The 24143-nt window shown below is 45.6% G+C and overlaps 1 protein-coding gene across 3 annotated transcripts in view; it reads right to left on the minus strand.

The window, feature by feature from the left end:
• CD99L2 (CD99 molecule like 2) overlaps nucleotides 1-23581 on the minus strand; it is an 85804-nt gene extending 62223 nt beyond the window's left edge. For 2 of the 3 annotated variants that reach the window (XM_045031077.1, XM_045031076.1), the window contains exon 1: nucleotides 23421-23580. In XM_045031077.1, coding sequence (XP_044887012.1) covers nucleotides 23421-23475 — 55 coding nt within the window. In that variant the 5' untranslated portion in view covers nucleotides 23476-23580. Of the gene's footprint in view, nucleotides 1-23420 lie in introns of all 3 variants that reach the window. The other variant, XM_045031078.1, reaches the window with a different exon arrangement.
• Nucleotides 23582-24143: the final 562 nt, after the last annotated feature.

Below are 24143 nucleotides of genomic sequence, written 5' to 3' on the forward strand. Positions count from 1 at the left end.
CACCTCTCTCCTGTGTCTCTGTTCTATCTACTTTAAGACACGAAAAATGTGAAATATTTTCTGCTTGGAAACAACAGATATTCAGTTTACTATATTTTTATGTTTAAAAACAACTAAAGCAATGAGAGAGTTAAGTCAATGGCTTGTTTGCTCCAGGGAATAACTTTAGCGATTGACTACATGCCAAATTCTTCTTTTTCTTTTAAGCTAACGTGCTTGTTTCCCACCCAAAGCTTGACTAAAACCATTTCCAATCTTAGTGAACAATTTTTTGTAACCTTCAGGACTTACATGCTCTGAACCAAATTTTCTGTTTCAAGGAGATGATGCATTTAGACAGAGTTTGTATCCCTCACAGTGTCAATTTCAGCACGTCAGTATATTAAACCTCAGAAATGGAGGGTTTAGAACAGGGGTCGGCAACCTTTCAGAAATGGTGTGCCAAGTCTTCATTTGTTCACTCTTAATTTAAGGTTTCGCGTGCCAGTAATACATTTTAACGTTTTTAGAAGGTCTCTCTCTGTAAGTCTATAAACTACTGTTGTATGTAAACAAATTGTTTAAAATGTTTAAGAAGCGTCATTTAAAATTAAATTAAAATGCAGATTTTATCAGTTTAGTGCAGTGGTTCTTAACCTGGGGTGCATGCACCACCTGGGGCAGGGCCGGTGGAAGGATATTCTGTGCCCTAGGCAAAACTTCCACCTTGCGCCCCCCCTGCACATCGGTTCATTGAGGGGCAAAACCCAAAGAGCCTTTATAGACCCCAAGGGCCAGCCGTGCCCAGGGGCTGCTCCCCAGACCAGGTTCCCCCCTCCCCGCCCACTGAACTCCCCTGGAGGGTGCACAGCCCCCCTGCAAACCCTCCCCACCCCACCCCAGTGGCCCCTGCCCCGAGTCCTCTCACTGGCTTTGCCAGGCTTGGGCCGCTGCAGCAGCTCGGCAGGAAGGAGCCGCCTTCCGGAGGCACCGGAGAGCCAGAGTGTTCTGCTTGTGGCAGCAGTGAGCCCCAGCCATGGAGGAGCTGGCGCGGTGCAGGGGGGCAGCAGCCCTGCAAAGGAAGCGGTGCTGCTAGCAGAGAGCAGCCGTGACCCCCCTGCCCCTCCTTCCCAGGCTGTGGCCCTGCACTCCCCAGGGGGCTCCTGCAGGCTGCAGTGGATGTATGCGGGCACCAGCCCCCATGCACCCCCCGGCTCCCCCCTCACCTAGGGTTACCATATTTCAACAATCAAAAAGAGGGGAGGGCCCTGCCCTAGCCCCACCCCCATCCACTCCCTCCCACTTCCCACCCCGACTGACCCCATCAGAACCCCCAACCCCCCCTGCTCCTTGTCCCCTGACTGCCCCCTCCTGGGACCCCTGCCCCTAACTGCCCCCCAGAACACCACCCCCTACCTAAGCCTCCCTGCTCCTTGTTCCCTGACTGCCCCCTCCTGAGACCCCCCCCACCCTAACTGCCCCCCTAGGACCCTACTCTCTACCTGTCCCCTGACTGCCCCAACCCTTATCCACACCCCCGCCCCCAGACAGACCCCCAGGACTTCCACGCCCCATCCAACCACTCCCCACCCCCTGACAGGACCCCCAGAACTCCTGACCCATCCAACCCTCCCCCTGCTCCCTGACTGCGCCTTGAGACTCCTCTTACCATGCCCAGGCCAGTCAGACGCTGGCTCCATGTGGAGGCAAAACTCCACGTGGAGTGCTGAGGCAGCAGGAGGGGGGAGCTGCGGGAGGGGCAGCGGTGGCGCACACTTCCAGGAGCTGCAGAACCCGAGCACAGTGAGGAGGGAGCCGGGGGGTGCGCCTGCCCAGGCTGTGGCCCGGTGTCCCTCCCTGGGGGGGCTCCTGCAGCGGATGCATGCGGGCGGTGGTCCCCATGTGGCCCCCGGCTCCCCACTCGCCGCGCTCAGGCTCTGCGGCTCCCAGGAGTGTGAGCCGCCGCCCCTCCCACAGCAGGCTCAGGGCCCCACACCCCAGCGGCTCACACTCCTGGGAGCCGCAGAATCCGAGCGTGGTGAGCAGGGAGCCAGGGGGCAAGCCTGCCGCCGGTATGGGGTCCTGGGCACCAGCCCCGCTCAGCCTCCTGCCAGCTGAGTGATCAGAACCCCAGGCCGGCAGCGGGCTGAGCGGGGCCGGCGGCCGGGACCCCGGATAGAAGCCGCATGCCAGGCAAAAATCGGCTCGCATGCCAAAGGTGGTACGCATGCCGTAGGTTGCCAACCCCAGTTTAGAATGAAAATGCCACATGGCCCTTAAATACAGTGATGTGCTCCTCTAATAAATATGGTCTAATGCAAGAGATGACCTCCTCAGTGTTCTTGGGCAGGCACAGAACATCTGTTTCTTGTGGGTACCCAACCCAGTGCCACTCACAAGGTAGGAGGAGGAGAGAAGCCAGCTTCATATGTCACTTCACATTGGCTTAAGTCACTTGATGTGACAGAACTCTTTGTAAACAGCAGTGATGCAATGGAAGCATCTTAATGCATCAGAGACTAAGAAGGACAGCATTCCCCCTGCAGGCAGGCGGAAAGTTGTACAGTAGCCCTGGTACTTAGGAACTTGCAAGAATTCCTGTTGACCACCACCTATGCAAATACTATCTTGGAGTATATGGGAGGACCAAGGAGTGAATATGGATGCCCTGACACTGAATGCTAGTCACAAGGATATGATCTAGCTTAACCAGAAAGTACGATCTTGATACAGGAATTACTGGGTGAAAATCTGTGGCCTGTGTTATGCAGGAAATCAGACTGGAGGACCATATTGGTCCTGTATGGCCTTTTTTTTTTTTTTTTTTTAAACACAAAAATCTATGAATCTATAACAATTTGCAACTGCTAGCAGAGCACCTTTCATGTGATAATCTTAAACTCTAGACAAATGTTACCAACTGGTGCGCCTGCTTTGCCCATCATTGAAAAGCAGCCATCTCTGGTGTGGAAGTTCGTAACATTGTATATGGTGCATAACAATGCTGCACAAATAGTTCAGTACAGAAAGCAAAGAATTATTATTGGGAAATGTAAGGAGGCAGAATGTATCAGTTGGAATACTAATAAACAACAGGGATATGCGAGGATTTCCCATACTATGCTCTGAAAATAAACTGCTGGGGTCTGGTTCTCCACACTCATGCTGGCATGACTCCACTACATAAAGTGGAGTGGTTCCTGATTCACACTGATCTGAGAGGAGAATCAGACCCTTTGTGTCTTTGTTTGCACTTATCCAAAATTACCCAGTGCTGTTCAAATAAAACAAAATCCCAGTCAAAATGATTTTCTTCTGTATCAACATTCAAATCTTTCAGGATTTCTCCAGACTAAAAGTGGGTGACAAATTTCTAAGCAACTTAAATCTGAAAGAACCATTATCTTATTAATGTCAAAAAGACATCTCTGCCCCAGTGTTTCATCTACTCTGAAAACTGCTTCCAATTAAAGTGACTAGATCAGGCACATGAAGAGAGAAGGATCAAAGATTCTCAGCACAATTTTTAAAGTTCCTCATTTTTAGAGGGATGTGGGATTGAAGACCCACCCTGAGGGCTTGTGAGATTGACACAGGTGCCACTAATGCTAATGTGGCACAGGTGAGAAAGACAGAGTCCTCCTATTTTGGGCTCCTTGCCTTTTTAAGAGAAAACAAATAATTACAATTTGGAACAACTTAAATTACTTTTTGTCCATAGCTTTCAAACCACTTTGCAAAGGTGGGTAATTAACGTCATCCCGTTTTGATAGATCAGAACAAGAGGTGTAGGGAGGGTAAGCAACTTGCTCAAATCAACTGAAAACACGTGCATATGCCCAGTCATGGCCCCTATTTGCCAGACCATGCTTCCTCTTGATCATAGAGGAATTCTGATGGTCTCATGAGGCCCTGGGTTTTTCTTTTAGGAAACAGAGTCTGTTGGCTAAAGCAGCAAACTAGGAAACTGGAGTTCTAGGTTTTATTTCTGTTGCTGCCACAAATTGGTGTGTAACCTTCAGACTGTAAACTCAGAGGCAGGGACCTTGTCCTAGTATCTGTTTGTAAAGCACTGTAGGCAACATACAAATAATAGCAGCAGTAATTTACCCATCTTTAAAATGGAGATGGCAATACTTGCGTCACAGGGAAGGCCTGGGGCTTAATTCATTAAAGAGACAGTTTGAGATCTCTGGATGGAGAGTGCTAAAAAATGGCGGAGAGATTTTTACCATGACTCCACTGGCAATACTGAAAATGTGGGCATTTAAACACGTTGCACATACTGTCCAGGCTTATAAAATGACTTATAATCAGTACAGGGTGTGCAATAAGTAACAACTGTGAATTTCCCTATATGATAGGGTGTACCAACCCCACACTGGGCCTGAAGGGGTCAATGAAAGCCTGTGGGTGCAATCAGCTTCGCTCCCCTTACAGCTGCAGTCGGTGTCAAGCCTGGAGGGAGGAGATAAAAGGGATGACCCTGGCTCTGGCAGGGCTGAGCAGGAAGGAGTGTGGATGGCTAGTTGTCACTCAGTGAGAGACTGGGCTGGAGCCAGGGAGCTGAGTTGCTTGATGGCAGATGCAGTGTCTCTGATGGAAGGTACATCTACACCTGGGAGCCCAAGGAAGCTGGGAAGGAAAGCGGTGGGAAGTGAGTTCAGCTGGGGTTGTGTGAGCTGGTGGAGGGGCCTGCAGGGAGCAGGAAAACTCCTGCTGAGTCAGGGACTGCCCAGCCCGGGAGTGGAGAAAACTCTCCTGCAACAGAACTAGCTGGAGAGCAGAAAGTGCTAACGAACTCTGCTGTGAGCCAATGGGAGAGGCTTATAGAGAGCAGAGCTGACAGATGGGAGGTGTGGCAAAGGCCCAAGACAGGGAGAGGTAGGAAGTGGCCTAAGAAGACAGCCAGAGGTTTGTGTAAACTGGTCCTGACTACCTATTCAAGGGTGCCTAGACTGGAACCCAGTGGAGAGGGAAGGCCTGGGTTTCCCTATCAGCTGACCAAGGACTGTGGGGAAATGCCCTCAGCAAGAAGTTAGGACTAATGAAATCTCCCTGATGCTATGGGTAAGGACTAGTGAGTCCAGACTCTGATTGTGAGTCCACCAGGAAGTTGATGGACTATTATTCGTTAGACTTACCCCAAAAGGGGTGGAATTATACATGACCCAGGTAGAATAGCAAAAGGCAGACCCCACAGTATGGCTGGAAGGGCTGTCAGCAGGGGGTGTTATAGGAGGCCTGTAAAGTCTCACCCCACCAGCAGAAGGTCTGGACTTTGCTGGCTGGTGAGTCACATGCTTACACCCTTCAACCACGGAGGACAGTTTATAAGCCAGATGACAAGTTGTGACACAAATACACTTCTTTCAGCCAGCGCAGAACAGCCAAGGGCAGAGCCCGAGGTGTTACACAATGCAGGAGAGCCCAGGAGTGTGATGGGGTGTTTACCCCACACTTCCCCAGAGGCTAAGAAAGGGCCAATTAACTGGATAGGCCCCATCTGAGGGGAATTAGATGGGGATGGAGCCCAGCTGAGAAGGAACAGGTGGGGCTAGTATAAAGCCAGGAAGCTGGCAGGAGAATAGGGGCTGTAGTGAGGGAGCCTGTATCCACTGTCTGGACACTGGAGGGAGGAAGAAAGGATGCCTAAATGGAGGTGTAGGAAAAGGCTCAGGGAAATGGCAGCAACGTTTAAGACTTTGGCTGCTGATTAGAAGGTCCCTGAGCTGCAACCCAGAGGGTGGGCCTGGTTCCCCTCCCAGCCACTGAGAAACTGGTACAGTCAGGGCAGCGAGGGAGAAGACTGACACTTTTGGATGAAGATACTTTGATGACCCCTGGAAGAAGAAAACGCGCAGTGAGCTGGCTGGAGGGCCAAGCCACAAAGAGAGATCACTCTGAGTCAGAGAGAGAGAGGTGTATGAATGAGCAACAAAAGGGCGTGTTGGACTGAGGAGGAGCTAATCCCCTGAATAGCCAGGAGGATACGGTAGCGGTGAGTGGACCCTGTGATTACATGCTTATCAGCAGATTCTTAACAAAGAGGTTTTACTCTGCAGATAAAGATCGAGAAGATACAACTTTTAGATAATGTTTTCACCTCTTAGCTCAGAGAGCCAAGGCAAATAGGGAATTACACAGTGAAAATGCTGGCTCATCTTTGGAATGCAGTGTTTCTATCTTCCTGTTTATTTCAGCTAGGCAGTAAGTCAGTATTGAGGCTCAATCTAGTTAAGACTTGGGTGAAGTTGATGGATGGGGAGGGGGAGATCTCAGGAAGCACAGAAGGGGTTATATCTACCGTTAAAGTTGAAGGTATGTTTCTGTGATGTCATTCAAGTTTGCTATGCAGGGGTCTTCTGTGATTCCCTGGATCCTGTCAGATGCAGCATCCATAATGGTTTCTCCCTCTTTCCCCCTCCCTACATCTGTGTCCAGCCAAGATGTTGGGACTGATTCTCTCTGAAGTCAGACTTTGCTGCCATTGTATGTGCCCTTATCATTTTGGGAACAGACTAGTGCAATGGAAACTACATGCAGCATCACCATAAATCCATTTTAAGACTGAAACTAGTGCACAGTGCATCCTCCTACTTGTTGGGCAAAGTACTCCATCCTTGTGGGTACATATCACCAATGTGCCAGGATCTGCCCTGGGTGTCTGATGGTTACAAGTGATGGTAAAGCTGCTGGCTTTGAAATATAAAGCACTAAACACCTAACTGATAGCACCATTCTTTCCCCATATACTGCTAAAGCTGTGGAGGGAGGACTTCCCCATTTAGAGGGGAAGAGGCTGATGGCAGCGTGTTCTCTGTGAACTTTAGATTTCTCTCTCCTAATTGGTCTGAAATAGCCCAGGCAAAATTTCTCTATTGGCTGGGACTTAGGGCTGAGAGAGGGCTGGTATCACTGAGAAGTGGGGCATTTTATCCCTTAACCTCTTTGGTTAATTTTAAACTGCACAGGTGAAACGATACTTCTAAAGCTATTTCTCCTGATTATGATATAAAATGCTGCATAAATTACATCATCAAACCTTCTTTTCAACTAACAGTACTGAAGATTGTGAACACGCTGCAAGCAAACTGCAGTGGCTAGATTTTTACCAACTATTTGTAAATTCTACTCAAGCTGTTCAGTTTAATGCCAACATTTTCAAAAAGACCAGAACCCTAAAGTTAGGCTTCTAAATCTTGATTTAGGCTCCTGTATAAATGAACTGATTTTCACAAGTGCTGGGTACATACCAGCTCCTAGGGAAATCAATGGGAACTGCTGGGAAGTTTGTTACTGTGCAAATGTACAAGGCTTCTGAAATATGGGACGCTGACAGAATCCATGTGTGCCCTCTCCTTGGATATCTGCTGATTTGGAAGGCTAACCACTCTGCCAACAGCATGATTCAGGGGGAAATTCCACAGCCTCAAAGCCACCACATGTCCTGCTGACTTTCCTGTTGCAGATTTTGAATAGCAGGACAAGATTTTGCTTTTAAACATTTTCTCATATTTGGGTCAAACGCTTCTAGCAATGTTGTTAGCTACAGTTGTTAATGCTTCGGAATCCAGAATTCCTCCAGCTCTTCATAGTTTGAGAGAACATTGTTTATCTACCAGTATGTTCACTGACTTTCCTATAGTAGTTGTCTTTACAAACATGTTCAGCACAATGTTACTAATTTGTGTTCTTCTGACAACAGAGACAATTCCCAACACATAAATTACACACACACAGGCAGCTGTAGAGTGCTGGAACACAGCCCTCTGCTATTTGAACTAAAGAGGAACTCCACTAGTTGCTATTAGTAGTAGGTCCCTTATCCGCTTTCCAAGCCAGCCACTATAGGGCAATAGGCACAAAGCCAACTGCCCTCTACCTTACAAAATCTTTAGGTGAAAACCCAAACAAATAAGTGAACACTGCTCTGTGCTTTCCTCTTGTGAAATAACACAACTTATTCTCTCAACTTCAGATTTACCAAAATAGATCTTCTCTTTAAATGTGTACAGTTTAAACCAATCTCCAAGTACCTTATTTTTCTAAGAACAAATAAATGGTTAAAAGTGCAGGTAGGCTCAACACAAAGTTTGGAACTGTCCTTCCCATCAATTTTGGGCTGGCTAATACTGGTCAATCTTGTTAAAAATAATTATCCAAATGATAGAACACCTTTTGTTTGTATCTCTTGACAGTGGGTGCGATGGAGTGGTCCATAATTGGGAGTGGCTGCCGATTGGCTGGAATTTAGTGGGGAGTATAAAGCTGGCCCTAACTTTGAAAGGGTTAGTTTGGCCTGGGTGACTTGGTCAGACAGACCTACTTGTGCTTTGGAAGACTGAGCTTAGCCTAGAAGCCTAGCACAGGCCTACACCAGCCCAGAAAGATTTTTATCCAGCCTAGATAAAGACTTGTTCTAAAGGTGGGGGCTTTTATTTCAGCCAGGAGGTAGATTGTCATCAAGTTATAAAAGAATCTTTCTAACCTAAATCATTTTAGTTCCTATGGGACTTAACATTCCAACATTGTATGTTTTTTCCTATATTCTTAGTGCTCCTGAGTGTCCGTCTCTCTCTCCCCCTTCATGCTACCTGAGTCTATATCCCACAGTTCTCTCTCATTTAGTGGCTTTGTATGTGCTGATGCCATACAACGGTTCAGAGGCACTGTGCTCATTCAGGCCTTGAACTGGTGTATGGAATTTATTTATGGCAGGGATAATATAAGACAGATGGTACAGGGGACTAGAGCTAGTCAAAAGTTCATTTATTTTGACAAAAGAATGCCCTTTTCACAAAACCTAAACTTTTTATGAGAGAACTTCAGTTTTGCTGAAAAAAGTCCATGTTCTGGTGGGGGAAATCACAAGTGATGGCTTCTTGGCTGCCTGCCAGCCTGGAAAGCTCCTGTGAATTTCAATTTCTGCTCTCTGCCCCTATTTTCCCCAACTCAGGAATGGAGAGGCAGAGAGTCTCATGAAGCCAAAAAGTTCCATTTTGGAATTTGGGATGAAACTTTTTTCCAAAAATGCAAAATTTTTCTGGGAGATTTCCATTTTTTTGCATCTGCTTTACAGCGGACAGAAACGCATTCTTGCCTATATGTCACCAGCATTTATACGTCCTGCTTGGTTTTCCAGCTCAGACCACAGTATCACTCTACTGTATGTGATGCTACACAGAGATTATTTTTTCAAAGTACTATGCATGCCACGTGCCATCTTGAAGATTTTGGCTGTCAGGGCTGAAAAGGGAATAAAACCACCCTGTCACTTGAAATAAGGGATCGTCCTGCAAAGCTGTACAAGCTACGAATCGTAGAAATGTAGGGCTGGGAGGGACCCCCCATGAAATCATAATGTCCAGCCCCCTGTGCTGTGGCAGGACCAAGTAAACCTAGACCATCCTTGACAGGCATTTGTCCGACCTGTTTTTAAAAACATCCCATGATGGGCACTGCACAATAGTGATTTGTTTCCAATAATGGCTGTTCCAATGAATGATCTACCTGCAAGAAGAGGCATCACCTTGCATCCTTGATTTTATTTTTCCCTCCTCCCCCAAACCCTTTTGGGAGAATACCTGTTTGTCTCCAATTAGCCAGATGCAACCCTTTTGGTCCATCTGTCACCTGCCTTGCATAATGCACGTTCCACAAGGCTGCCAGGCCTCCAAGCTGCACAGCATTTTGTGAAGGACTAAGTGCCATTTTCACATGAACTGCCCAACAGCTGTGTAATGCATCTCAGCAGTGCAAATTATACAAACCTCTGTCATAAACAGTGTGTGTAACTGATGGAAGAATGGGACCCTAAAAGGGTTTTGTGTTCCAAAGGGGAGAGAGTGGGTCAGACATAGCTTCCCTCACAACATCTTGCATTCTCTGAATAGGAGATGTAACAAAGAGAAGGTGGCTGGCCATTCAGAAGATCAACACTTAACCAAAGCACTCAGAAGCAGCTTGAGTTGAGATTTCTACTGGCAATGACTTCCTTGCAAACATGTGGGCGTAGGTAGGTGTGACAGCCCTGCTCCTGCAAAAGGGTCGGACCTGCTTTACTTGGGAGTTGCTTCTGACAGGGGCACAGATCTGATCATATCTCATGACAGGTAGAACCCATGTCTAATCTAAAGGTAATAATTGGAGATATACCAATCTCCTAGAACTGGAAGGGACCTCGAAAGGTCATCGAGTCCAGCCCCCTGCCTTCACTAGCAGGACCAATTTTTGCCCCAGATCCGTAAGTGGCCCCCTAAAGGATTGAACTCACAACCCTGGGTTTAGCAGGCCAATGCTCAAACCACTGAGCTATCCCTCCTGCAGCTAGCACAACACCGGAAACTGATAAACTGATAAATCCAATCTCAGAGCAACCCAAGCGCTTCAAGGAAGGGGCTACTCTTCCCAGAAATCGGTTAGTACAGTAAGAACCAATAGCTTCTAAGAGGCATTCCTCAAAGAAGCTCTATGGTGTTGATTATGATTTCTATCCCTGTAGCCCCATTCTGCTAGATGTTATACTGTGTACCAAAGCAGTCTCTGCTCCAAAGAGTCAACTGTTAAGACAAGTTACAACTGGTGGGGTTGAGGAATAGATGGAAGTACAAGGGAGGGGAGATAGAGGCCAGGGTATCGTTGCAACAGTAATAGGAGCATGTTTTCCACGTTATCAACAGCAAAATGAATCCTATTACAGTGCAGCCCAGAGAATGGGAGAAGCAGTAATGGCTAGATCAGGGGACTGGGAACCAAGACTCCTGACTTCTATTCGCCAGGACATAGATCTTAAGGGACCATTACGATCATCTCATCTGACCTTCTGCAGAACAGGGTTACGTTCTGGTTCTGCTACTCACTCGTGCTGTGACTTAGGCCAGGTCAGTTAACCTTTTCTGTGCCTCAACTGACCCACTGCTACAATGGCTATGGTGACAGCACCAGCCTACTCAATGGGGTCTTAATTAAAGTTGGGAAAGTGCTGTGTGTCCTAGGATGTAAAGTAATTTAAAAAAAAAAAACATTTACTAAAATAAAGTATATAGGAGCTGTCATCTGGACAGTTCAAGTTGCACTGTATATTCTTAAACAGATACGTAGTTCATATGTAGGATACTCTAAAACTAATCACTGCAGTCCTGCTCACCTGGCCCCATGACAAAAAGAAATAGGAGTGTGGGGGGAGGGGAGGTGTAAGGAAGCAACTCCAGAATCCTAGGACAACACAAAGATGCTGTAAAAGAAATAGGGGGTAAATCAATAAGTACTAAAAGGACAGAGGGGTTTCTTTTGGTTTTGGTCATTGAGAGAAACGGGGATAGTCTGAGTTGAAGATATTACAGGTTTGTTGTTGTATGAGTTAGTTTTATTCTGTTCTGAAGGAGCTGAAATCTCCCACTTCTTTACAATTCTTTAAAATCTCTCCCCTCACCTCTCCAAAGCAACAGAGCCAGAAGATTTTAGTTTTGAAAAAGTTTAATCAAAAATAACTGAAGGGGGGGGGGAGAATTTTTAATTAAAGATGTCCAATCAGAGTATTTGTTCACGCCCTGTTCATTTAGCAACTTGTGGGACAGAGATGCCTAAAAGCTTCCAAGATTCATTTTTGAAAAAGCATCATTTTGCCATTCAGCAGGAATTCCCTCAGGGCGTGTAGCTAACCTACAAACACAAGCACAAAGGGCTGGATGCCTACAAGAAATTGGCCAGCAAATGGACAGTGTGTGGAGCTATCAAATATAGTTGGTGCATGTGTGTATAGAAAACTGAGCATTCTGATTGCGTCCCTTTCCTGCACATTTTGCATGTTGTATGTCTTTGGGGAAGGCGCACAAGGATGAAGATGAAATTAAAAAGACTGGCGCCAGCCTGCTCCCTCCCTTTGCATATCTCTTGTATCCTACTTTTTCTGGGTTTGGTATTTTTAGATTGCAAACTCCCTGGGACAGGGACTCTCTCTTGCTATGTGCTTGTCAAACACCCACCATAGCCCTAACCCTGGATGGATATAACTGAAATAAACCATCCTTCTCATGATGCTGTCAATTTTTCACTATTATCTCTTCCCATTGCCTAAGGTGTCTGAAGATGGCTACCCATAGCTAGAGGCTGCATCAAAACATGGTCCTTGGTCTCTGCCTTAGCTTCTCCATCCCTAAAATGGAGATAAATGTATCTACCATGTGTTATGACTATTATATTAATACTAGAAAAGCAGTTTTCACATGTTAACACATCATTGAGCTGGAGGCCTATTTCCCAGAGTCTATTTATTTGGACAACTGTCCCCAGCAAAAATTTCCTAAATGTTGGCAACTACATCCAGACCTCTGTGCGGGAGCCTGGCACTGACTAAACACCCCCTCCCCACAGCACACACTTATTGTATAAAGTGAGTCAGCTAAACCCTTCTAATTGCCAATCCAGTGCACAGTGATGTGGTCATGGTGCATAGAGGGTGAGTAGACCTGACTCCTGCTCTCCAAATGCTTGGGCCAGATCTGAGAGATCCCGGAGGTTCCTGCTGTATGTTGCTCTGCACAGCTCATGAAGTCTGCCTGGCTTGTGGTGTTCGTTAGAGCCACCGACTATGTCTAGAGTGATTGCAGCCAGGACCAAGCCTGCCAGCCAGGGTAGACAAACTCACGCTAGCTCACACCCACTAGCATACTAAAAATAGCTATGTGGATGTTATGGATCCAGTGCAGACTCTGGCTAGTCACCTGAGTTCGGATTGAGGGGTCGGGTGGGCTTGAGAGCCCCAGCTGTCACTGGAGCCACAACGTCCACACTGCTACTTGTAGTACACTAGAGTTTGACCACCCAGATTGGGAGGCTCACTACCAGCTGCAGTCTACACACACTCACAGCTCCCCATCTCCCTCCTGGTCCTGAGAGCTTTGGAATCTGCAATTTTCCAGGTCCTCAGCTTTGTCCAGCCTACATTCCCCTATTAGAGCAATAACTAGGAGTGGAAGGATTAGAATTTTATCGGTAAATGTCAGGTCAACATCTATTTCACTGTACAAACAGACACTGACAAAAATTCAATTGATGATGATCAAAATGGACAGGCAAAGTAAGAACAATGCTGCTTGAGAACTGAATTGAGTTAAGGATATTTACTTTATATTTTGATGTGTGATGTTGACAATTTGTGTTGATGGTTATAAAGCTTTAATAAAGCTACATTGATACAATCCATTGAATTTTTTTAATCTAATTCTGTCCAGCCTAATACTAAGGCTTCTGGTATCACATTGTAAGTATCCTCTTACTCAGCTTTAGCTTGGTAACCATTTTTGGCTTTTGTTTTCCCACTTCCCAGAGTCAGGGCTGCAATTAGCACTGAACGGTTTATCACTGGGTGTGCATCCTTTTTGAAGCAGTTTTCCAATAAGAGCTCCCAACTTGGACACTTTCATCCAGATTTCCTTGAGCATAAGCAGAAAAGCATTTCCAAGAACTTGAAAATGCTGAGCAGTATTTTTTTTCCTCTAAGCTTATTCTCAGTTCCAGCTGCACACCCTACCTTGTGCTGAGGTTTGAGAACAGTGCACCAATTTTCTCCACTTGTCTGAAAGAAACTCTGAGGACCCAAAAATCTTGCAGATTCCTCTAGTTCCCTGACATCGAAACCGGAGACCCCATGCCATGATCTAGAGACCAAGGATTCCATTCAGAGAAAGGTGCAGGAGGTAGCTGTTGCGTGGTGCAATTCCCTATCTCCGAAAAGAAGAAAACACTGCATTTACTGAACTACAGTACTTCTTCCAGAACAGCAGGATCTAAAGAAGTGGGATGAGACTCAATGACCTGCATAGTCACATTCAACCCTGTCTCTAGGCTAGGCAGAGCCTGTCCATTTTACAATATGGTCACTTCCCCAGGAGACTTCAGGATGTGCAATGGAAATTCTTGGACGTAAGAGTGCACTATCACAAGGTTTATCCAATAGGCAGCTGCATCCTGCACACTGAAAGGACGTCTGGATCAAATGTGACCTTGGTTTAACTCCTGTGATTTCAATGCAGATACATCAAAGATAAATTTGGCTACCTTTTGGTCAACACACCATTTGCTTCCAAGAGTGGTGCAGATAGTCATTCGGTATACACACATTCTTGCACCCACAACCTAAGTCACTGCTAGTAGATCAAATGTATGGCTCACCAACTTCAAAATTCTCTTTGGAGAGAAGTCTTGACATGTTTGCTTTTTAATATGCAACATTCATCTTCTCTAATTTTGTTCTAATCAAGTTCTTTCACTGGCTTGTGAATTACACCAGTCAACAAAATGGATGACAAAAGAGAACCTACAAAGTTATTAGCTAGTTTATCAAACATATTTTGTTGTTAAAGTGGCTTCAGAAGCAGTATATAATCAAACCAATTTTTTTCTGGTAAATCATACCTTCGGGATATTTTTTTCCTAAGGAGAAACATATTTCTATTTTAAACCTAGCAATGCTAAAACTTTATTCTAGGCAGTGTTGGAGATCAGTGGCTTGTTTGTTTTTAACATGCTTTAGGGGCAAAATCTGTTGCAACACCCTTAGTACCATTTCTGCCACAATACGTTGTAATGCCATTTCCTAGGGCTTGGCTACACTTACAAATTTGCAGCGCTGCAGCAGGGTGTGAAAACACACCCTCTGCAGCGCTGCAAATTGCGGCGCTACAAAGCGCCAGTGTAGTCAAAGCCCCAGCGCTGGGAGCCACGCTCCCAGCGCTGTCCGTTATTCCCCACAGGGAGGTGGAGTACGGACAGCACTGGGAGAGTTTTCTCCCAGCGCTGGTGCTTTGACTACTTGAAATGCAAGTGTAGCCAAAGCCCTAGTGTCAATTTTTGCTCCTCTAGCTAATGAAATGACTGTTCAAAATTGTCAATTTCAGTCCTTCCACTTCTATTTCCAGCATTTTGTGATTTATTTTGCTGCAGTGCACTGACTACTATGCATTTGGCCACAGATGAGACAGCTGAAAGAGAACTTGCTTTTGTTTCTCTCACTCTATCATATCAATTAGACACTGTCAAGGTAAAAAAAATCTAAAAGTAAGATCTCTAATCACTAATGACACTAACCAATTACACGGTTAATTTAATGTTAACATTTATTAAAACTGAAAGACTTTAATCAAATGTTAATTAAACTGCATTGTGAAAATTAATTTACTTGTTGCACGTCACTCAGCTTTGACAATGAAACCAGAATGGATAGTTTTGCTTTGCACTTCTAGTCTATTTCATTTTCTGCTTCGGATGTTGTAGCACAGTGGGTATCAGACTGCAGTGAGTATCCATTGGAACAATTTATCAAGGATTGTGGTGAAGTCTCCATCACTGACCATTTTTGAAAGCAAGACTCTGGTTTTTCTTGAAGATCTGCTCTAGGAATTATTTTAGAAAAGTTCTATGGACTGTGTCATACAGGAGGGTCAGACTAGGTGATCAATGGTCCCTTCTGGTTTTTGGAATCTCTGAATCTTGAAGGTAATCTGTGCAGTTCTGGCAGATGAACTGAAGCTCAGCAGCAAATCTACACATTTGACACCACCAGCTCAGGATTAAACAAAGACTGTGAATGGTTTGCCAACCTCAAAACCAGTTTCTCCTCCCTTGGTTTTCACACCTCAACTGCTAGAACAGGGCCTCATCTTCCCTGATTGAACTAACCTCATTATCTCTAGCTTGCTTCTTGCTTGCATATATATACCTGCCCCTGGAAATTTCCACTACATGCATCCGACGAAGTGGGCATTCACGCACGAAAGCTCATGCTCCAAAATATCTGTTAGTCTATAAGGTGCCACAGGATTCTTTGCTGCAGTTATAACTAGCTAATTACTTTCCTAATATTAATTATAGTAATTGCTACCAGGATATTATGTTCACACTTGGGAAGAGAGGTGGTCTAGGAGACATCACCCAGTAAGGCATAGGCAACTATCACAGGGTGACTGGAACCTTTAGGGGAGATGGGACCGGCCTCACCTGTGCCATGATTAATTAGCTGCTTCCCAGCCTGAGGGAATATGAATAAGGATGGTCAAGTGATAGCATCATGGACACTTGAGTATTATAAAAGTGCTGAGTGGGCTCAGTCTGTCAATACAACCACAGTGAGGGAGAAGGTCCTGAGCCGGAGGCTGGGTATTCCAGATGAAGCAGCCCGGGAGAGGCAAAGAGCTCTATACTGGAGCGGAGAAGGCTGTGAGGAATATAGTCCAGCATGGGCTGAGACTGATGCTCTGGGTTTTGTAGCAAAATATTTCCCTAAAACACAGGCCTGACCTGCTTAACAGGGCTCCTTTAAAAACAAACTTGCAGTTCACTAAGACACTCGTGATTCAGAATTGCTGGGTGTCCACATACCCCCTGATTAACACACATGGGCCTGTTTATATACATCTATACTGGTGCGGTCAAAGCAGGGGAGAGAGTCAGGGTGAGGAATGCCTCACTCTACCTATGTGAATGTCGAGAATTCCTTATTATACAGCAACCCAGGACAAACTTGATGCTTAGCCCAGGTGAATGAAATACAATTTGCTGCTTTTCAGACACTTGAAAATCATGGGTGTGCTGACTGGCCAATGTAACTGACCAGAGATTGAAAATTATATAATGCACAGCCAAGGCTGCAGTTAGACTGCAGATGTGTGGGAGTACTATTAAAATGTGGCTTCCTTGGGATGGCAACTATGGCATGCTGCTTCATTTGTAATCCTGTGGTTTGGAGTTTATATTTTTACAATGTGAGGCAGTAAATACCACTGAGCTGATTTTTTTTTTTTTTTTTTTTTTTTTTTACACTGCCTGCAGTTTCCTTAAACAAGCTACTGAGGGGTAGAAGAAATGTATGGTTTCCCTGCCTGGCACTTTTCTGGCCTGATACTCTGCCAGTTGTGCCCCATATTGCACTTTGGGAATACTTTGTATTTACATGGCACTCTCAACTTAAAAATCCTGGCACTCTGTAAGCAATTAGTTAAGCCTTCCAACAACCCAGCAGAGAAGTATTAGCCCAACATTACAGAAGAGTAATCTGAGTTGCAGTGGCTTTAAAGGCCAATTTTGAATGCATGCTGAGCTCTGCATGCTCAGATCTCCATGCACAAGCATCCTCAACTTGGGCATGCCCAAAAGACACATGCAGTTTTACATGACTGGGCACAGGGAAAGGCCATGGCAAAATCAGGAACAGAACCCTGATCTCCCAGTCACCTCATCACAAGAATATCCTGCCCTGTTGAGTGCTGCTCGGCCTTCTCCCGTGGCAGTACCATGCGTGTCTACCAAGAAACTGGGGAAGAAAATCTGTCTTTGATTTTCTGCCCCATGCTGATGACATTTTGGTGAGTCATCTTACCCTGCATTTTGGAGTGCAGAGCAGATGAGCAGATTCTTCTTGCGTGAAGGAACTTAGAGCACAATCTGATTTAAAACAAACTAAACGTTTTTAGCTGTTATATGTTGATATATTATGGGCTGCCATGTCTGAGATCCAGGTTGACCTTCAACAAGTCACCTTAAATCACTTTTGTAGCCTGGGTGGTTGTTCTCTTTTCAGCTTCTGAAAATTAGTGGTGGACTCCCTGGATTGTAAGACGCTGGCAAGGCCTGGTGTGCACCCAGCTTCAGCAGGTGTTAGATGACTGTGTAAATCTGTTGCTATTCTGATGGCTCACTAAGGCAGGTGCAGGAGATAGGATGGAGGAGCACTGGTGAGAGGTGCTGGGCTGGATGAGGTGCTGGAGAGAGATCCTAGGGACAGCTAAATTCAGGGAGGCAGCTTAGAATGAGGTCTATGTGATGTTGCTGCAAGTTACCAAAAGGCCAAACCTCAGGAAGGGAGTTAGTTTGGACACTAGTTCAGGATCTGTGTGCTCTGATGAGGACAAGCTGGAACTCAGCTCACTCATAGGGGTGGAGTCTTTCACCTCCAGGTGACCTGTTCAAATCCAGCAAGTGAGTAGTGACAGAATTAGTCTCTGACAGCTTTGAAATGGCGTACATAAAATAACTTTGAGCTTTCTTCAGTTCCCAGTAACACACGTCCATGTCACATAAGCCGTCATTATGTGATGCCCCTCAAATAGACATATTAATAATGTTTCCCATACGGACTTACAATTTCTGGAAAATCAAAACAAAATGAAAAAGCCACAAGTCTCACTCTGCAGCTGTTGTACATGCAAGTAGCCCTGCTGGGACTAAGCAGCCTAGTAAGGTTTGCAGGAGTGTGTCCTTTGAGTAACACGCAGCCAAAGCTGCAATTACAAACTGCAGACATGTAGGAAAGGCACCCAAATCTGGCTTTCTCTGGGCAGAAACTATGGATCCTGTGCTTCATTTGTAATCCCATGGTTAAGATGTGTATAAACTCGGCTCAAAAGTATATTTTCCTTTTGTTAATTGCAATACACATTACAGATAATGGTAGACAGTGTTGCCACTTTAGCTAAAGTCCCATGATATGTGGTGTCTCTTCTTAAAGCCCCAGCTCCTAGAGTCACGTGATTGTGAGAATCTCCACATTCATTTTTTAAGGAAAGTGTCTCATCTGCATGGTTGCAGAGAGAAGCTTGAAAATGTGACTTCAGAAGGGAAATAATAAAAAAAACTTTGACTTAATTATGATTTTTTTCTTTAAAAAAAATCATCGTTGACTGGGGAGGGGGGGAGAGGGCGGCATACATGATTTTTGAATACTTGGAATTGCCAATACTGGGATCCGTGAGCTACAACAAATGACTGTGGACCTGATCCTAAGGTGCTTAGTGCCATCACTTGCTATCATCCATGGCAGCTGCTGCATAACTCCCGAGCATGGGCCCTGTATGATAAAGCTACATATTTTTGTCATTATTCATCTATTCTGTGTTCCATAGGATGAAATTCCCTATGAAAAGGAGGAGGTTCAGACCTCATCCTCCCAGAAACTACTACTTTTTTTAAAGTGGTCAATGACTTTTTGGGTGCCCAACTTGAGACTCATGGACCTGACTTTTTCCATACTGCTGTGGACCCAAGGGAAGCTTGAGGTGTTGTATTTATAGAGTGTTTATCGTTGCTGTATCCTAGGAGATGGGCCAAAATGTTCAATGTGCTAGGATACTATAATAAGTGCCCTATCAACACAACAGACAGACATCCCAATGGCAAGCATGTATCAGACCTAAGTGAACTACAGCATTTCTCTATGAAGTGCCTACTCTCACTGCTTTGAATTGTGGCTTTAGTTTTATTTTCTTCATTTAGTACATTAACAATTTGTGTTCCTGCCCCCACACAAACTTGAACTGTGCACATGGCCAAGGAGAAGTGGAACAGTTTCCCTTGCTGTTATTTTTAAGAATGGATTCTAATGATGGATTTAGAAGTGTTATAAGGACACTCTGTCAAAGCAAGGTCTAACCACAATCACATTGTTGGGCTGATGCTGCAGAAGCCTGGAAGTGAGACCAGGGAGGACAAATCAGGGGAAAGTGAGATGATGTGGGAAGGGGGGAAAATATGTGGGAAGAAGGGAAAGTGATAAAGATACATGAGTGAGTGGATGGGGAGAGAGCATTATCAGGAAAGACTTTATCATTTGTTGTTTTAAAAAATGCTCCACAGATTCCAAGACCAGAAGGGACCATAGTGATCACCTAATCTGACTTCCTGTATAATACCGGACAGATTTTTTTCCCAAAAAACATTTTCCCCCGAATACATTCTAGTGTTTATTAAATACAAGTAATGTAAGCATGAGTGGGAGAGGAGGGGTCTCATCCTGAGTCTGTTGTGGCTTTGGCTGGGGAAGGTATTCTCAGTAATTTATCCCACAAAGGCTTTCTCCACACTTGCAAGGTATAGATCAAGATGACGTGCATCTCCTAGAAGGCATTTTCCTAACACTTGAGAAAGAAGGGTAAGAGACCTAATCTCTAAAAAGACTGTGCTGCACAAGGAGGCTCTTTATTGGTGTCAAAGGTCTTGCCTTTTAAGTGTTGCATCAGAAGGAATGAGACTATATGGGAAAAACTCTGACCATGACCCTGCAACTAGCTCTGCAGGGGTTTGAAGTCAGTGGGGCTTTGTGTGGAGAAATGTGCACAGTCAGGGCTTATAACTGGGTTTGAAAAGATCAGATTTTTATTGGTAAATGTTGCTTTTCAACACACACCCTGAAAATATTTCCATTGATTATTGAAATTTACAGATAAAGCAAAGTAAGAAATGCTGCTTGAGAACTTAGTTTGATTTAAGAACATTTACTTTATAGATTTTTGACATGGGATGTTGACAATTTGTGTTGAGTTACAGAGCTTTAATTTTGAGTCAACATCTGCCATTAAATAATTGGTGGCCCCCTTTCCTGTTTTTCCCACAACTATGAAAATATAAATTGACATTGATTAGTTAAGCTTTATTATATGCTTAAATTGAAGAAAAATCTGCCAAGCCTACTTATAATTGTACTTTTTTTGTGTGTTTACAACTGAAATTCAAGAAGACACTATCGGGTGAATTAGAACCCAAGTTACATGTTAACTTCTGTTCCAACACCATTATTTATGAAAATTTCAGTAAAAGGTGTTTTGATATAAATATTCTCTCGCCATACTTGTAATCCAACTACTCCAGCATTGTGCTAGGCATGAGAGCCAAGAAATGAAACAGGCTGGACTAATTTCTCTGTCCATACAAGGAAAAAGCACAGAGTGCAAACAAACTACATAAGTACTGGTAAAATAAGTCAAGGAAATCATTAGAGTTCTTCCCATTTGAATAGTAAGATGGTTTTTAATAGCACAGGTAAGGATATGTAGCTTTTAAAAACTGTTAACCTGTCAGCATCTCTTTAAGAGGGACATTTTGTTTATGGTGTCTACGTGGCTAAGAAGGATTGAGAGAGTAAGGTTAGATATTTGAATTATCCATATGCTCAGAGTAAATAAACAAATGCACCACCTTATTCACAGAAAGCTATAAGCCTGTGGCATTATTTGCAGGACGAATACTTAATAATGCTGAAAACAGAACTACAAAAGACAAATACTCAGCACAAAGGACTACTGTAGAACTAGGTAAATAGCTGAAGTGAAGTCACTTGGTTTTCAAGCCTGATTAATTTTCCTATACTCTTGTGTTCTCCTCAATGACTTTGTTAGGTGTGATGGACTCAGGAAGAAGGCTCGAAACCAAAATGGTGCTAGACAACCCCAGAAGAAAGGTAAACAGAATACTGACTAGAGCTCCTATGCACTACATTACAATTTTGTATTGCTGTACATAATGCCCCTGCATCACATCCTCGAGGATGCCAAAATGCTCTGACATACTATCGGAAAATTCTCAAAAGTACATAATGTCATTGAATTTCCATGAATCTTAGGCTCCTAAGTCACTGAGCACTTCTGGAAAAATGTTATCCTTTATGTACAGAGCACCACTGAAAAACAGCTGCCTCTGTAGCAGAGGGCTAAAGCCAGATGCCTGGAAAACTGCACAGCAGTGCAATGAGAGGAAATTTTGCCCAATGACACTGGTCCAACAGGGGAAACCTATTCAACGTAGAGTCGAAAGCAGCTCAGATTTTAATCTCAGACCTCCTCCAAAAATAACTGGATGTTGTACAATTTATCTACCTTAGAAAGATCAAGAACCAAATCAGCTGTGCCAGGTTTTGAACCTAAAGTTCCAAGGAATTGAGACCCTTTTTTAAAAGGGTACTTACCACTATTAATTTCTACATTTGCCCTACAGCCTTGATTTTACATATAGTATGTTAGCTGTCTACCAAATTAAATTAATACTATCCAGTTTAAAATGTAGAGATGGGGGGGGGAAGTGAAGTAGCTGCAACTTCATATAATATATTTCACTTTTTAAATGATTTGCTGCCAGCTGTAGCAGGCAGCTGACTACCTAAGGCAAATGGAGACTAAACCCCAGACTGATGCATGGTAGCATTGTGCTCTATTAAAAGAAACACTTTTTAGCTTGGTTTACTGAGTTGTGATGTTAAATATTCCATCAGTCCTGTCTGTGTTTGGCAGGTGCATACTATCCAGTAACAATGGTGATTTTAACTGATTTTTTTCCCCATGTTCATTTACATGTTAATTATATTGTCCTATTTTGATTTGACAACAGAAGTTGCAAATGGTGATAAATTACATTGTGACTTAGATTCCTCTTAAAGAAAAGTTGTTTTGGGGGTTTTTTCCCCCCAGTCTCCATCCACCTCTGCCTCACTGAACAATGGCAGACTCTGAGGTTAGGCAATTGACATGCAGAAACAGCAGAGAATATTTTTTTTTCTTCTTTAATTTGTCTCAAGAAATCTGGGTCATGTTTGTAGATGTTCCTAAATCCCCAAGAACACAGTAAGCTAGCCTCTGGACAAAAGTTTGAGGTCATTTTCTTACTGTCCAGATCCTCTTTGTTCCAGTACATATTTAGGCATTTGCTCCTATGAAGTTTAATACATTTAGCATCACACTTCTATTTACAACAACCTCTCAGTGAGAACATTTTTATTTAAATTTAAACCATGGATTTGTTTTTATAATCCTACTTTTCAAATATGAATACCTCTGAAGTGTGTAAAGCCCTGTTGGTTACTGTATAGTTGCATTAAGCTGATACTTCAGTACCTGCCCAGAAGCTGTTCCAATCCAATTTTCATCTCTAGCTGTTGAATAAAACTATCTGTTAAAAGGTTGTAAAGCAGCAGTATTGTTTAACGGAAGGTAAAAAAATATATATTAAATGCATGGCTACTTGCCTCTGTTCTTTTCGGTTTAAAACAGAGATTTCTAAACAAAAGAAGGGGAGCTGGGGCAAGGGCAGGGATAACCCACTAGGTGTGATTTTGTTGGTAGAGCTGATTACATTTGTTACCTCTGAGTAACTGCTAGACTGGCATGATTGGAGTCTGGCAGGGCTGCCCCCAGCTTTGATCAATAAAAAGGAGAAACTAGCCTTCATCTCTCGATCAGTTAAGAGCCGGTGGAGCTGCAGCCTGTATCTGCTCCATCCCGCTGCAGGCTTGTCGTAGGACAGCGGTGCGTGTGTGTCTAATCCCCCCCAGTCAGTACGGCCCTGGGGAGAGCGGCTCTGCCCCATGCCCAGCGGCCGAGGAGAGGCGCCGGCTCGGGGCATTGTTGCAGGCTGACTGGGGGGGGATGCGGTCCAGCGCGGGCTCCATTGGGCGAGCCGTGGCCAACGCCGCTCGCCAGCCCCGGAGCCGGGACCCGCATTGTTCTCGCGGGGCGGCAGCTGCCCGCATTGGGGGCGGCGGTTTTGTGTGGTCTCCCCCCCCCCCTTTCCATTCTGTCACGAGCTGGGCCCGGCCGCCTTTAGCGGCCCCTATTGTGCGGCGGCCCCGAGCCCTGCGCGGCCCACAAAGGGACCCCGCCGCCGCGGCGCCTGGCGCTTACCTCTCCCGAGCAGGGCGGCGGCCAGCAGCAGCAGCGGCAGCGAGCGGCCGGCCATGGCCAGGCTGAGGCGAGCGGGCGGGACGGACCCCGGCGCGAGAGGCAGAGGCGGCGGCGGCGGGGCTCCTCTCAGCCACCCGGCCAGGCGTCTGCCGTCAAGGCGAGGGGCGGGCGAGCGGCCGGGGCGGTGCAGCCTCCGCCGGGGAGGGAGGGAGGCGGCGCGCGAGGAGCGGGGCCAGCCCCGTTTGGGGGGGAGGGGCGGGGGAGAAGGGAGGATTGGGGGAGGGGCCGCATCTGGGTTTATAAGGGTGAATCCGGGGGGGGGGGAGGGGCGAGGTGCTGTAGCTGTGGGGGGGGGGTCAGCACAGGGGCTCCCCAAGGGGGCTGGATTGGGCTGGTCCTGGAGCCCAGGAGACGGGGCCCCGTGCGAGGCGCCGGAGCCGATGCGGATCGGTGGGGCGGGGACGCATCCGGAGGGGGCGTCTGTCCGGCCGGTCCCCGGGGGCTGCCGCACTCCCAGGCGGGGCCCGGAGATCCCGGGGGTGGGAGGGGACTGGACTGGACCCCAGAGCCGGAGCGCTTGGCTTGAACTCGCTCAGAATGAGCGCGACGCTCCCGCTGATGGATCCGGCCAGGCCTCCTCAGGCGGGTCAGAGCGGCGTCCCGCGCTACCGAGCACAGAATGACATTTCTCTCTAGCCTGATCCTAGATTGCGCCTGTTCTTC

Source organism: Mauremys mutica, chromosome 9 (assembly GCF_020497125.1).
Source record: "Mauremys mutica isolate MM-2020 ecotype Southern chromosome 9, ASM2049712v1, whole genome shotgun sequence".
NCBI lineage: Eukaryota > Metazoa > Chordata > Testudines > Geoemydidae > Mauremys > Mauremys mutica.